The 13,694-nt window shown below is 37.9% G+C and overlaps 1 protein-coding gene across 1 annotated transcript in view; it reads left to right on the top strand.

Annotated features, from left to right (window-relative positions):
- The first annotated feature begins 318 nt into the window (after nucleotides 1–318).
- GRB14 (growth factor receptor bound protein 14) overlaps nucleotides 319–13,694 on the top strand; it is a 122,742-nt gene continuing 109,366 nt past the window's right edge. Inside the window, exons 1-2 of the mRNA XM_079133296.1 lie at nucleotides 319–693; nucleotides 1,944–2,076. Coding sequence (XP_078989422.1) covers nucleotides 503–693; nucleotides 1,944–2,076 — 324 coding nt within the window. The 5' untranslated portion in view covers nucleotides 319–502. The remainder of the gene's footprint in view (nucleotides 694–1,943; nucleotides 2,077–13,694) is intronic.

The following is a 13,694-nucleotide window of genomic DNA, read 5'->3' as shown; positions in this document are numbered from 1 at the left end:
AGCACCCGCTCAGTTCCGTCCTGGTCTCCAGTGGCGCTGGGCCCGCTCTGACCCCGGGCTCAGCCTTGGCTCAGATGTCCACCTGGGGAGGCAGCGGTCAGGGCCTCAAGACTAGCAGCCGAGGCCCCGCAGCCGGCGGCAGAGGACTGGCGCCTGCGCCCCCGAGCGCACCGTGCCACGCGCCGGGCGGTCCAGACGCTCGCGCGCCCTCCCCGCCCCCTCCGAGCCTCGCCTTTCCTCGCTTCGCCCCGCCGCCCGCGGCCCCCACCCACCGGCCGCTCCTCCCCTCTCCCCACCCTCCTCCGCCCCCTCCCCTCCCCCGCCGCCTCGCACACAGCTCGGTTGAGCTTCTGAGCCGCCCGGGCCGCGAAAGCAGGCGGGGAGGCCACCGCACCTGCAGAACGCTCGGGCTGCCGAGCCGGCACCTTGCTTCTCACCGCCTGGTCCCCTTCTCCCCACTCTCTGGGTTGCCCATGACGCCCGCGACCCCCAGTTGGCGACAATGACCACTTCCCTGCAAGATGGGCAGAGCGCCGCGGGCAGGGCGGCTGCCCGGGACTCGCCGCTGGCCGCCCAGGTGAGCGGCGCTGCCCAGGGGAAGGGCGACGCCCACGACCTGGCGCCATCCCCCTGGCTGCACGCGCGACCGCTCCTGCCCCCTCCGGACGCGACCCGCGGCTGTGCTGCAGACAGGTAGGCAGCCTTTCGAGGGTGCGGGGGAGTGTCCTGGGTTGGCAGCCCGCAAGGGGGTGAGGAGGCGGTCCTAGGGGTAAGCCATGTGCCCAGAGCTGGGCCAAGTTTGTGAAAGTCTCAGAAGACAATTCCCTTTGAGCTTGCTCCTACCGGATCAGCAGGACATTGCGATCTCACAGCGCCTTATTATAATAGCATCACCGTTTCATTGAGAGCTCTCTATTTCTTCTCGCCTCTGTCCATCGGTGTGAAGTAGGAGGCCAAACTCCAATGTCACCTTCTGCTGCTGCTTAGTGACCCAGCATTGTTTTAAAAATATACAATCCTTTTTAATTTGTATATTTAAAAATCAAAACATTAATGAGTTCACCTCCCACATAGAATCTTACAGCGACCCATGAGAGGCAAAGCATGGATTGACATTTGAGCAGTCTTTACTGTTCAGCAGGAAAGAATAGAGGCTTTAAAAGGTTTCTCAGTCTCCATAGCATTCAGCACAAAGTGCCTTTAGAGTTTGCACATACTTTTGGAAAGAAAAAGACTACAACGATATGAAAATCTATGGTTCTTTATATTCATACATTTAAATGGTACTCTCTTTTTCCTTCAGATTTTCAAAGTGCTCAGACTTGAGTGAAGTTAAAATTACTCTCCAGTGGACTAAAGTACATTTATACTAACAAGTTCTATTAACTTATCCCTTCAAAAACACTGCCTTGCTGTTTAGTATCTATAAGCATTTGAAAAATCAACAGACTGTGTGTGGGCAACATTGTGAATGAAATTTTAAAGAGACTTGAACTGAAGCTATAATTAATAAACCATAGCTTCCAAAAGTGATTGGTAAAATATCAGAGATGAAGTCACTAAATGTAATTTATACGCTTTGTCAATTCAGTGTGTGCATAACAATGTCGAAGTCCTCATGATAATTTTGCACTAATATTTATGTAGTTCATGTTGCTTCAGGAAGATTACTGAAAGTGCAGGAAATGGAGTTTCCATGTCTGGTGATTCTTTATTTAAAAGCAAAAAAGAGAAGTAGGACTATTGTAGATTATTTGTATTGATTAACAGTTTACTTTGATACCCAGAAAATACATCACAGACCTTTTCCTGTACACTTTATAATATTAAGCCTTGTCACAGAGTGGTACATGTTGGCCTTAAACAACACTTCTTAATCCTGACAGCAATTATATTTTACATTCTGTTTTATGTAAATTACATCCTATGTTCTCTTGGTGTAGGAGAAAAAAGAAAGATCTTGATGTTCTGGAAATGCCATCTATTCCAAACCCTTTTCCTGAGCTGTGCTGTTCTCCATTTACATCTGTGTTGTCAGCAGGCTTGTTTCCCAAAGCAAATTCAAGGAAAAAACAGGTATGCATTTCTAAATTTTTAACTTCAAGTATTTTAGGAGTTCGGAATGTATAGAGTTTTAAGATTTTTCAATAATATACAATATTAACAAAGAATTAGCCTGGCCCTATGTTAAATAACTTGGTTGACTGACATACTCCTTTGGGCCTGCTTTCCTTTTAGGGCCTCAGTTTTCTCAGCTGTGTGATGGGAATGTTAAAAGTTACCTCATAGAGTCTTGAAATAGGCTGACAAAGATAATATATATGAAGTGCAGTATCTGGAAGCTATTTTCATTCACTGAATAGGAAGGAGAGTTTGTGTGATAATAGATCATTGATTTTTTAAGTTAGGAAATTGGAAGGGGGTGGGAAATGATAGTGTGGTGAGAAGGGGATTGACTGATTTCTTTAATACCTTCTTTCATCTTGCATTTTAAATCCACACCTCACCAACCTTACTATAGGAAAGTGATGTAATGAATCTGGCAAAAGGTAATTTGAGTTTAGTATTCAACATGTCTTCTTCCTTTCAGTGAATTTCAGAGTTTGAAGGCTCTGGCTGCAGACTGTGTATTACTTGTAAGTGATGATTAGAAGTGATGATTAGAATTTATTTTTATTATTTGCTTTCTTTGCAAATATCTCATATGATACAGACTTATACAAATTAGATTGAAATGACCAAGCAACCAAGAAGTGATAATAATGATTATATATTTTGAGAAAAAAAAATCAGTGTCTCAGTAATAATTCATCTCTTGATATATACTGCTTTCCAGTTTGAACCAGCAAAGCAAAGTGGAGCTTTACTTGACAAAATACACCTTTTTGTTACAAGGGTTGAAGCAATAAATTTAAGCAGGCAGATATTCAGAGTAAGGAGAGGGATGATAATCAGAGAGAGAAGACAGTTGATCATTTCCACCCATCTATTGTTCTCGTTTCTTTTTCTACATCTTTATTGCCTCTCATGGGTTTAATGATGTGTGTTTATATTTGTAGGAATGGAGGAAATACCCTAGGAAGTAGATGAATTCTTAATGATATATAACAATAACAGAATATTGAATTTGGATTGAAATCTGGCATACTCTGTGGGGGAAAGCGTTTTAATCTAATAGGACTGTAACTTCAGTTAGGGAGATAGAGAGGGGACTCTTTTGAGAGATCAAGTATTGGGGTGATGTCTAAAGTTAGATCTCACTTTAAAAACAACCCTATTGAAACATCCAAGCCCTGTGAGACTTTGGCTTTTGGGTTTGGATGTAAGATGCAAGTAGGGATGCAAGTAGGAATGAAAGATTTGACTGTGCCCTTGTGGTGGGAAAAAAAAAAAAAAAGATTATGGATTGTCCCTGTCACCTAGTGTGGGAAAAGGAACTGTCTGATAACAATATACATAGTCATATGAGAGAATTTAATAGTTATTTCCCTCAGTAAAGAGAACTTGTATGTTTCTCACACCATCTAGGCACGAAGACACCTAGCTAAGCAAAAATGCTATCCAGGCAGGGCTTTGATTTGGAATTGGGGTAGATTGAGAATTGGTCAGGGGAAGAGAAGTAGAGAAGAGAGGTGTCTGCACTTTAATTTTGTGAACGAACACAGAATTCCTGCATGTAGGAGAAATGTGGGTGGGGCAGGTTTGTTGTGAATAGAGAGCTGGAATATGAGCTGGTAAGTTCATATTAACCAAGAAAGAGGGTGGGCGAGGTGACAGGGACGAGGTAGGATGAGCTCTGAGTGTGGATAGTCCTGACTAGAGGGGCATTTTAGGGAACAGTGTTTTTTTAGGTCAGGTTTAGCAAACTGGAAAATGAGAAAAAGGGGACAGGCTGTTATTGACTCTAGTAGGCTTCTTTTCAAGCTTGTGTCCTGTGTTCAGTTGGACAGAGATCGCCACACATGCACGTACATGCCCAGAGCCCTGACTTGACTTGTAGTGACTGATTCCAGAAGGGTGTTCCACCTTACAAGATCCCTTCTTGCCAGTCTCTTCTTAGGCTCAAAGGCTGTGTCTCTGTGAAGAGTGTCCCCAAGTTGCAGAAAGGAAGATTCCTTTTTATTTTCTTTCATGTTTCTTTTTTGCTCCCACCTAGACTTTGCATTTAGAACTTATCCTTTTGCTTTTATTCTTTTGTACATGCTCAGTTCTTTGAGATGAGGAAGGTTTTGAGAACACGTGAGTCTTTCAGTAATTTCTCAAGCTCAGTACCATTGTGACACACATATCATTTTTACAAGATGGTATTTCTGGCCCAGTTATCTCCAGCTTTTGGTTGGGATGATGTAAATGATTATATGTAATTGTGTTATTCTACTGAATCTCCCTTATGGTGGAAACTGAAAGGAGAAGATGACTCTTTATATTGTCTTTCATTTGTGTTGTTTAACTATCCCAGTCATTTTAAAAATTCTTTTCTCCCCAAGGGAAAGTAGAGGATTGTTACTTATTATTTACAAAAAGTGACCAGAAAATTTGAGAGAAGCCAGGCTAGAAATGTTAAATTTAATTTGGTCTTTCAAAATCAAAGTAAAAAATCATTTTACAGATCAGACCTTTTGTTCTTAAAAAGAAAAAACTGAGATGACTATATAATGTGTTGTACACTGAAGCCACAAATAGAGTATGTTTTATCTCTTTTTGCAAACAAAATGTCTCAAGGAATATAATATCATAGGCTTTCAGTATTATTATTTTTAAGTGAGAACTAGAATGATAGAATCTGTATTCTTTATTCTGTCTCCCTCTTTTTTATAGTGCTGGTCATATGTAATCCTAAATCTATTTCTTTATGTTTACCAATAATGCAGATTTACAATGTACCTTCCTTTGTATACATGGATGAGAAAGTTATTTTTTAAACTCCTTTTTTCTAATTTCTGAGTGAAATTTGCTAAGAAATTATCATTTAGTAATGAACTATAAACTCGTGATACTTGAAGAAAAGTAAAAAGTAAGAGATCGTTAGCCTTCTTGTCTCAAGATTTTCAGCCCCTGGGTCATTTTAATGCTTGGATACAGTTTGTGCAGGAACTTTAGTTAATTGCTCCTGGGAATATATAGTATAACTGATTCAGAATAAAGTCTCTGAACATGTGAAAGATTAAGCTCTGTGAAACAGGGTGTTCTGGAATGTTTGAGTTGGGAGGAAGTTTCAAGCTTATCTAGTCCAATGTCCTTCTTTTACAGATGTGTAAATTGAGTCTAAGAAGTGGCATAACCAGAACTGAAATCTGCATTTCTTGAGAATTTGACTTGAATCTTTTTAGAAAGTAAAATTCGGGTCATAAGAGTAGTATAAGCAATAAGCATGCATCAGCATTATTAGCTACAACTCTACCTATCATACAATAATATAAGGAATGACAGATACTATTTGTTCATATTCATCTAAGGACCTGGAATTTCTCTTTATTTCACCTTTTGAAATGTAACTATCTCTTTGTGTTTTATTCCTTTAGCTTTCCCCATCCCTAAGATTGATGTGAAAAATCTATCAAGTACTTGGTCATATCAAGAAGTATTTATTAGTGTCTTTAATAACTGACTTTTATTTGTAATTAACAATCCACTGGATATTATCTTGTGAGAACAGTAGGAAGTGGATCTGAAAAATTGAAAAATGAAGGTGCAAAAATTGGAATTGATTTGCCCATCTTGCGGCAATTGAAATGAGGGAGATCAAAAAGAGTATCATTTCATACGCTGTGTGCTCTGCAACTCACACACTGTTTCTGGACTACTTTGTAGTGAGTTAAGCCTTTTTTGTATATTCCAGAAAAATAATGTCCTCCAAATCATTAAGAAATTAGTTTTCCATGTGCTTTGACTTTAATTTGTTTCCTTTTGTCTGTCAGGGACTTTCAAAAAGATAAATAGTATCTCTGTCCTCAATTTATAAAAGGTCTGTTATGTCATTTCTTTGTGATGTCAGTAATTATTCTGGTTTGTGTGATGAGCCTGTATGTGTGCTCTAAAGGAATCTTGTGGTGACTGTGACGTTAATTGAGTTCTCATATACTCCTTTTTTTCTAATATGCACAGAAATAGAAACAAAATCTACTGCACCCTCTCAGTTTTGCAGACTCAGCAATTATCAAAGATTTCCCACTATTTATTCCATATATTCCTTTTTTAAGTTTTCATTTTCTTTGTTGAAATGCTTTAGAGAAAATCATGGACAGCCTGTCATTGCAACTCTACCTAGTTTTTTAAGCATCTCTGAAAAATGAATTTTAAAAAATATAACACAAATGCCATTATTGCCTAACAAAAATAACAATAATGCCTTGGTATCATCTAAAACCATCCATAATCAAATTTTCTCAGTTGGAATGGCACATGAAATCCTCAAATTACAAACTGGTTGTGTTTCAAAAGTCTGCAAATTAGTTCTTTGGAAGTTTAAATTCATTTTCAAATGGAAACAACAACATAAATTGTATTTTGGCCCTCCAGGCTATTTTACAAAATCCCATTTAATGTGAAACGAAACACAAATATGTATGCAGAGAGAATAACAAAAACAATACTTGCTCCTAATAGGGTTTCAAACAAATCTATCTTTCTAACAGCAATATGCTACTTTTGAATACTGATGCTTGATGAATATAAATATTTTGGAGAAACTATAAGTGTACAGATCTTTGTAGCAATGTTAAAGTAGTGCTTCTCAAGGAGTGGTTACTAAGCCATCATCTTTGTGTTCAGAATACTTGGATCTCTTGCAAAACCCCACTGAGTAGTAATATCCTGGGGAAGGAGAGGGAGTTGACTTCTTATGTTTCTGTCTTTGACATATGTACAAAATCAATTAGTGCTGCTCTTACTGTCTACTAATTTTAAAACCTTTCAAAACTCTAGACAAATTATTTAGTTGAGAAAAAGGGGAATATTGCAAATGGACTTTAGTAGGTTTTTTTAGCCATGTATTGATTGGTTGGAGGAAACGAGCCTTAAATGAACTAGCCTGAGAGGTTATGTTTTAGTCCCTAAAGGCCAATAGTTCACTGGTCTCACAAGAGATTGGAATTGAGGAACTAGAAAGTCAGGATCATGACAACCACTTTGTTTCCGCCCCTTTTGTTCTCCAACAGGCATACCTTATAGCCTCTGCTTCTTTGCAAATCCAATGATTTTTCTGATATTTCTCTGCAGTTTTGCTTGCCAGTGGCTACCGCTGAGTTTTAAGATTAGTGGTTCAGTACTTCATAACTGACTGGAGTCTGTATCTGGAGGGATATATTAGCTCAGTGTATCCCACTCTTACTCAGTTATGGCCAAGGGAACAGCAGGGATGCGGATCAGTGCTCACATAGCAAGGGTGTGGGAGGTTCTGTGAGGAGGTACAGGTTAAGTAGGCATGGCATATGGAGGCAGGGAGGAGACAATGGACAGCTAGTGCCCTGGGAGAAAAGATCTCAAGCAAAAACAAACTAATTCTTTTCATATATGTGTGATGTATGATGATACACCAATTGGTTTGTCTGACTTAGCCCATCTAGTTCATGGTATTCAGTTCCTTTGTCTCAATTCATTTAATTTATATGACGAACATGTACTAGACAGAGGTTTTAGTTGATGTCACTCTTTAGGGATTTCCTGAATGTACATCTTAGTGAGGTCCTTTAGCCTTTGATGACAGGAGGTACCAACTCAGTATCCTCTCCACCTCATGCTAGTTATCTTCATTTGTAGCAGAAGACAGCTGCCTCTTCCTATTTTAAAACTTAAATCCTCTAGCAGATCTTCCGTTTGTCAAGCTTTTACTTCCAGTTTGGTTAATTCTCAGGGTACATTTGCAGACCAATCTTTATCTTCAATATGGGCTTATTTTTTCACTTTTGGAAAGCCCAGTTTCTGCTTTGTTTTTCCCTGGGGACATATATACTGTTCTGTCAAGAAGGGGGAAATTGGAGTCATCCATGGTTCAATATAAATGTGAATCGATTAATATAAAAAATTTCTGCAGTCTTATGGAAATTGCTTTAAAAATGCCAGTTCATATGGAAGAGTAATATATTCTATTGTGTAAGTATACATTTACATGTATTTGAGTGGAGAGAGGTAAGATTGGGAATTGTCTCTTCAGGACTTTTGATGAGGTATAAGACCAGGGAGACCCTGGAAAATGGCCACAAACCTTTAACATGGAAAAGGAGTAGAGGGAAGTAGACTTAATTTAGTAGAGAAATAAGAGAACTGATAGAGGAAGAGAGTCCTTCTTGTCTTTTCTTTTGGCCAATGCATTTAATATTTTTCAAAGCTAGAGAGAAAGTAAACACAAATAGGAGTTTCGATTTTCTTAATCAGTTTATAAATGCTTTTGTTTGTAAATTTTATGATTTATTCACGTACATAGATGTAATACTGTATGTGCTGGTTAGGTTGACAGGCCAGTCAGTCAAGGTTTTTAAACCCATAATAGTGTATTACACTTACAAAACATCCTATGCACCACTTTTAAAATTGTATCTATGGAAAGAGGTGAGTCCTTACGATGTGATTGAAAGATATTTGTCCTGGAATCAACCAATCTAGTTTTTAGCATTGTTTCACTATTGCTAGGTGTTGTGATAACAAACCGTTGATTGCCCATACTTTCTGGGTCCTAAAGCTCTATAATTTTATTCTTTTCCTAGAGCAGGTGATTCTGATGGCTCTTGAAGCACCAATGACTCCTGTATAGTTAGATACAGAAGATACGGAAGGTTTCTTTGGTTTCACTGGTAGAAGCCTCAGTCTCCATGCACTATTTTCCCATATAGTCAACACATCTCTTTTGATAAAGAGCATATTTTGGGTGGAAGAAGGAGCACCAGAACTACCTTCATGGAAATGACAGGGACAGGAGGGTTTGGTTAAATTAAAAATTGTGCATAGAAGTCAAGGTTCATATATTAAAAAGTGAACCAGGAGGTATTCCATATCTAGGAGGGACCAGATTGAGGTGTAAAGATGAAGTACAGAACCAATTATTTAAACTTAGAAATAATACTATGAGATTAGATGTGGGCATTTGAGGCTCATGGAGGTCCAATTGCATTTGGCTCTGCTTGACTTAAAAAGTGTGTAGAATGATCACATCCTCAGTCCTTCTCTAAATTCCTCTTGCCAAAAACCAAAGAGGACCACTTTCTTGTCTTATTTACTGTTATGTATTTCAACAAAGCACACTCGAATCTATATACTTTTCATCTCTGCTGCTTCATTTCTAGTTTAAGTCACTGTCTTCCTCCTTACAGGAGCCACCTCTGGAAGACATAAATGGCCTTGCTTCTTCATTAGCCTATCTTGGTTCATTCTCCATACAGTTGTTACAGGGAACTTTTAGAAATATAGATCACATCTTGTTGCTCCCTTGTTGGGAGTTTTGATAACTTACAATAAATCTCTCTTTCTTACTTTGTCTTAAAGGACTCTACATGGTTTGGGCCCTGTTTACTTTATAAACCTCATCTACATTTCTTCTATTTCTCATACCCAAGCCACATCCTATCTGTTGTGAACTTGGCAAGCTTCCCACCCCACCACCCCCACCATACCTGAGTCTTTGGCTTGACTGCTTTCTGTGCTTGGAAACTCTTCTGGGCTTTTTACACAGTTGACTACTCCTTATTCTTTAGGTGTTAGCATAAGATCATCCCAACAAAGTACACTTTTTTTAACCAGACATCCTGAAGTAGCCTGCTTTAAAAAAAATTTTTTTAAACCCTATCATATTTCTCAGTTTATTTAGTTTGCTGTGCTTACTATGGTCTGACTTGTCTTACTTACCTGTTTGGTCAAATTATGTATTGTTTTCCATCATCTGAATTGTCTTACTTATCTGATTGGTCTAATTATGTATTGTTTTCCCCTCCAAATAGTTCTTTGATTTAGGTTCTTTTGTTCAAAGAATGATTGGGTATATGTATTATTGAAAGTAATTAAAACCAATTTTATCAAATTATAACATATTTCTTCTAATCATAAATTATCTTTGTGTTCTTCATTAAGTTAAAAATATTTATAGTTCTATTAAAAGGTTCTACTTACAAAAGTAAAATTATAGATTAGGATCCTGGACTAATTGGATTTTAGCAGTCTATATTTTTGTTTTTATTTAGCAACATAGGAAATTTTGATCATGTGTAATGAAATTAGTGGAGACATTTCTGATTTTATACAGTAGTTTTATTTAGTGTAATTTTAAGTGAAGAGTGCTCAGTGGATTTCTGTACTCCTTTTTAGCTTTCTGTGTATTTGTAAAATCTCTACAGAAAATTTTAAATGGAATTATCAGTTGGGTTTAAGTCTCTCAGACCAATGGAAATGTTAGCAGTTTTAATTATTCAGTATGAATTTCACTGATGAAATATTTAGGCAAGTGGTCATCATATGGAAATGGGGAGACATATATTTGTTAAATATATGCCAATACTTCCAAAGGGGTACACAAACTCATATACCTAAGAAAGTCAGTTTCCAGATCTTCATCTTCTATATGTACTTGTCCTTTAAATATATCTTCCTGAGAACCCACCAGTGTTCACATTAACATTTTTGCCTGATACCCTGGGGCATGTAACCCTCTAGAGAATCACACACAGGGAAAGTTCCTTTAATGATTAATGAAAGCATCACTAAATCAGAAGGGGTTCCTAGCCTTTTATGCCTCAAACCTGTTTTTGTTGAGTTCGAAATGGTAATTCTGGACAATTTGAAATGTTTTTCATTGAGATATTGATGGTACAATGAGAATAATGACTTTGTTTTCCCATAGTGCAAGTTTCTATTTTTGGCTTGTGTTCTTCCATGTCCAGACTGTTAAAAGATATAACTCTCAAGGAAGAGTTTCCAAAGAACAAAGTAAAAACTGCATCAATGAGAATCTTTGACTCCTGAAAATGGCTTTTTGTCATGTATTTCAAAATATTTTCTGCTATTCTTAATAGGTATTTAGCCAGGTGTGGTGGTGCACTCCTGTAATTCCAGCTACAGGGGAGGCTGAAGCAGGAGGGTCACAAGTCTGAGGCCAGCTGGGGATATTTAGTGAGACCCTATCTCAAAATAAAATTAAATGGGCTGGGGATGTAGCTCATTGGTAGAGCACTTGTCCAGCATGTGGAAGGTCCTGAGTTCAATCCCCAGTACTGTAAGAATAAATTATATAGACAGATGGATTTATAGATAAACAGACTGGGTGGATCAGTAGCTGAAATAAAATGTGCTTACAAATACTTGATATGATATAGATTAGCACATCGGATAAGGTTCCCAGGGAAACTAAGTTGAAACATAGGTTTGCCTGTAGGAAGTTTCCTGGGGAGAGCTCTTGGAAGCAACACCTGCAGGATAGACACAAGAAGTTAGTCTGCATTGCAGCTGAGGGAAAAGCCCCAACCCATCCCAGGAACATGGTAACTCTCTTTAGCAGAGTGCAGTGGCAGGCCGAGCGATCTTAGCCACATGTCTTTATTGTAGTCAGTTTTTTGTCTCTGTGACCAGAAGACCTGATAGGAACAATTAGAGGAGGAAAAGTTAATTTTGGCTCACAGTTTCAGAGGTCTCAGTCCATAGCCAACTCCATAGGTGTAGTCCCAATGTGAATCAGAACATCATGGCAGAAGAGCATGACAGAGGCAAGTAGCTCTGGACATGGCAACCTGGAAGCAGAGAACAGAGAGCTCCACTTACCAGGGACAAAATATATACCACAAAGGCATACCCCTAGTGACTTACTTCTTCCAGCTACTCCCTACCTTTCTATAGTTACCTCCTTGTTAATCCACATCAACAGGTTAATACACTTAATAGGTCAATGCTTCCAAAACCCAGTCATTTCCCCTCTGAAAATGCTTGTGTTGTGTCACACATGAGCTTGTGGGGGACACCTTACATCTAAAATCATAACTGTCTTCTGGCTAATACTCTAATAACTGGAACTATCAAAGTTTTCAGACTAAATTGAGTAAGATTCAGTGATAAAACTTGTACATTATTTCTTTCATTTTTTGTGCTATTCAGTATCATGGTAAATCTATTTTAGCAAATCATGTTGTGAACTATTTATTCCAATTCCAGTCAGTTCTCTGCCTATTTCATGATATCATATTTTAATATTTTTTACTTCCTAAAAAATTATATGCTAGCAACTGGACTGAATTTTAAAGAGTGTACCATTTGTTTTTACTAAAAATGTAAGAAATTTTTATCATGATCAGTACTTCATTTAATGGAGCTATTTCTATTTCCACGCTTGGTTTTTATTTAATTAGGTCTAAAGCTGACTCTCAGAGGTAGAAATGTACACTCACCCAATTACCAAAGGAATTCTGTGTACTTTTTAGCACTTCATCTCACTCGTTAGCACTCTTGGCTCTGTATTGTTTTAAATTTTGACTGCATTCAGACATTTCTCTTATAAAATACAACCCATGATTTATTTTTTTCAGTGTTTTTTTTTTATATTTTCTTCCTTGGAATTATATTGATATCTCTATTTTTTTCTTCTTTTTTTAGTATTGTGGGTTTTTTGGTTTGTTTTATTTTGTTTATTTTTATGTGGTGCTGATGGTCAAACCCAGTGCCTCACACATGCAAGCGCTTTACCACTGAGCTACAGCCCCAGCACCTGATATCTCTATTTAATTGGAAAGTAAAGTTAAATTTTACCTGGTAGAATGTGAGTCTGATTTGTCTGATTGATTTGAGTTAGGATTAACTTTAATTATATGGTTGATGTTTTTATTAAATTGAATATGCTAAATCTGAAACCTTAAACTTTTGATGAAAATTCATTTCAAACCTAAGACAAAAGCCATATTTGGAAAAAAAAGTTGTAAAATCTGTATGTTGGTTTGGTCAAAGTATGATAAAAGTAACACATTTTATCCACATATTTCTAAGGATATTAGTTTAAACAAAGTGCATTTACGTGAAAGAATGCTAAATCATTAATGATAAAGCTTTGTTGGTGAAATTGAGAAAATGAATGAATCTGATTGGGTAACAATCCTTTTATGAGTTATGTGTTTTCAATTTGTTGTTTTCGGTTGTATTGTAGGAGGTCCTAAGTGACTTACTAGTTGAGAGACAAAGATGATTTTAGCTCAGATGGAATTCAAAGACTAACATTGTCTTTCATCACCTTTGCATCCCTTCTCTCTTTTACTGTGTTAGCTTTGTATTACAGTTACAAAATATCTGGAATAATGGATCTAAAGGAGAACGGTTTATTTTGGTTTACAGATTGGAAGGTTTCAGCCCATGGTTAGTAGATTCCATGATTTTTGAGTGTGTGGCATGGCAAGCACATTGTGCTGGGGAGCACATGTGGATCAAAGCCACTCACCTTATGGTGACAGAGAAGTAATAAAGAGAGAGAGAGGAAGGGACTAGAATCCCAATCTCCCCTTCAGGCATGACTCCAGTGGCCTAATTTCCTCCCACTAGGCTCCACCTCTCAAAGGTCCCACCAACTCCTAATAGCACATGGACTATGGACCAAGCTTTTAATATATATGCTTTTGGAGGGACATTAAAAATCCAAACAACATTTATCCAGCCTAATTTTCCTAGTATTTATTGTCATCTGACAGATCACATGTTAATACATATATGTATTTATTCTTAGTCTTTTCCCCATGGAA

Source organism: Sciurus vulgaris (assembly GCF_902686455.1).
Source record: "Sciurus vulgaris genome assembly, chromosome: 3".
In the NCBI taxonomy this organism is placed as follows: domain Eukaryota; kingdom Metazoa; phylum Chordata; class Mammalia; order Rodentia; family Sciuridae; genus Sciurus; species Sciurus vulgaris.
Note: the sequence above shows the minus strand (reverse complement) of the source record. Positions and strands in the feature narration are given on the sequence as shown.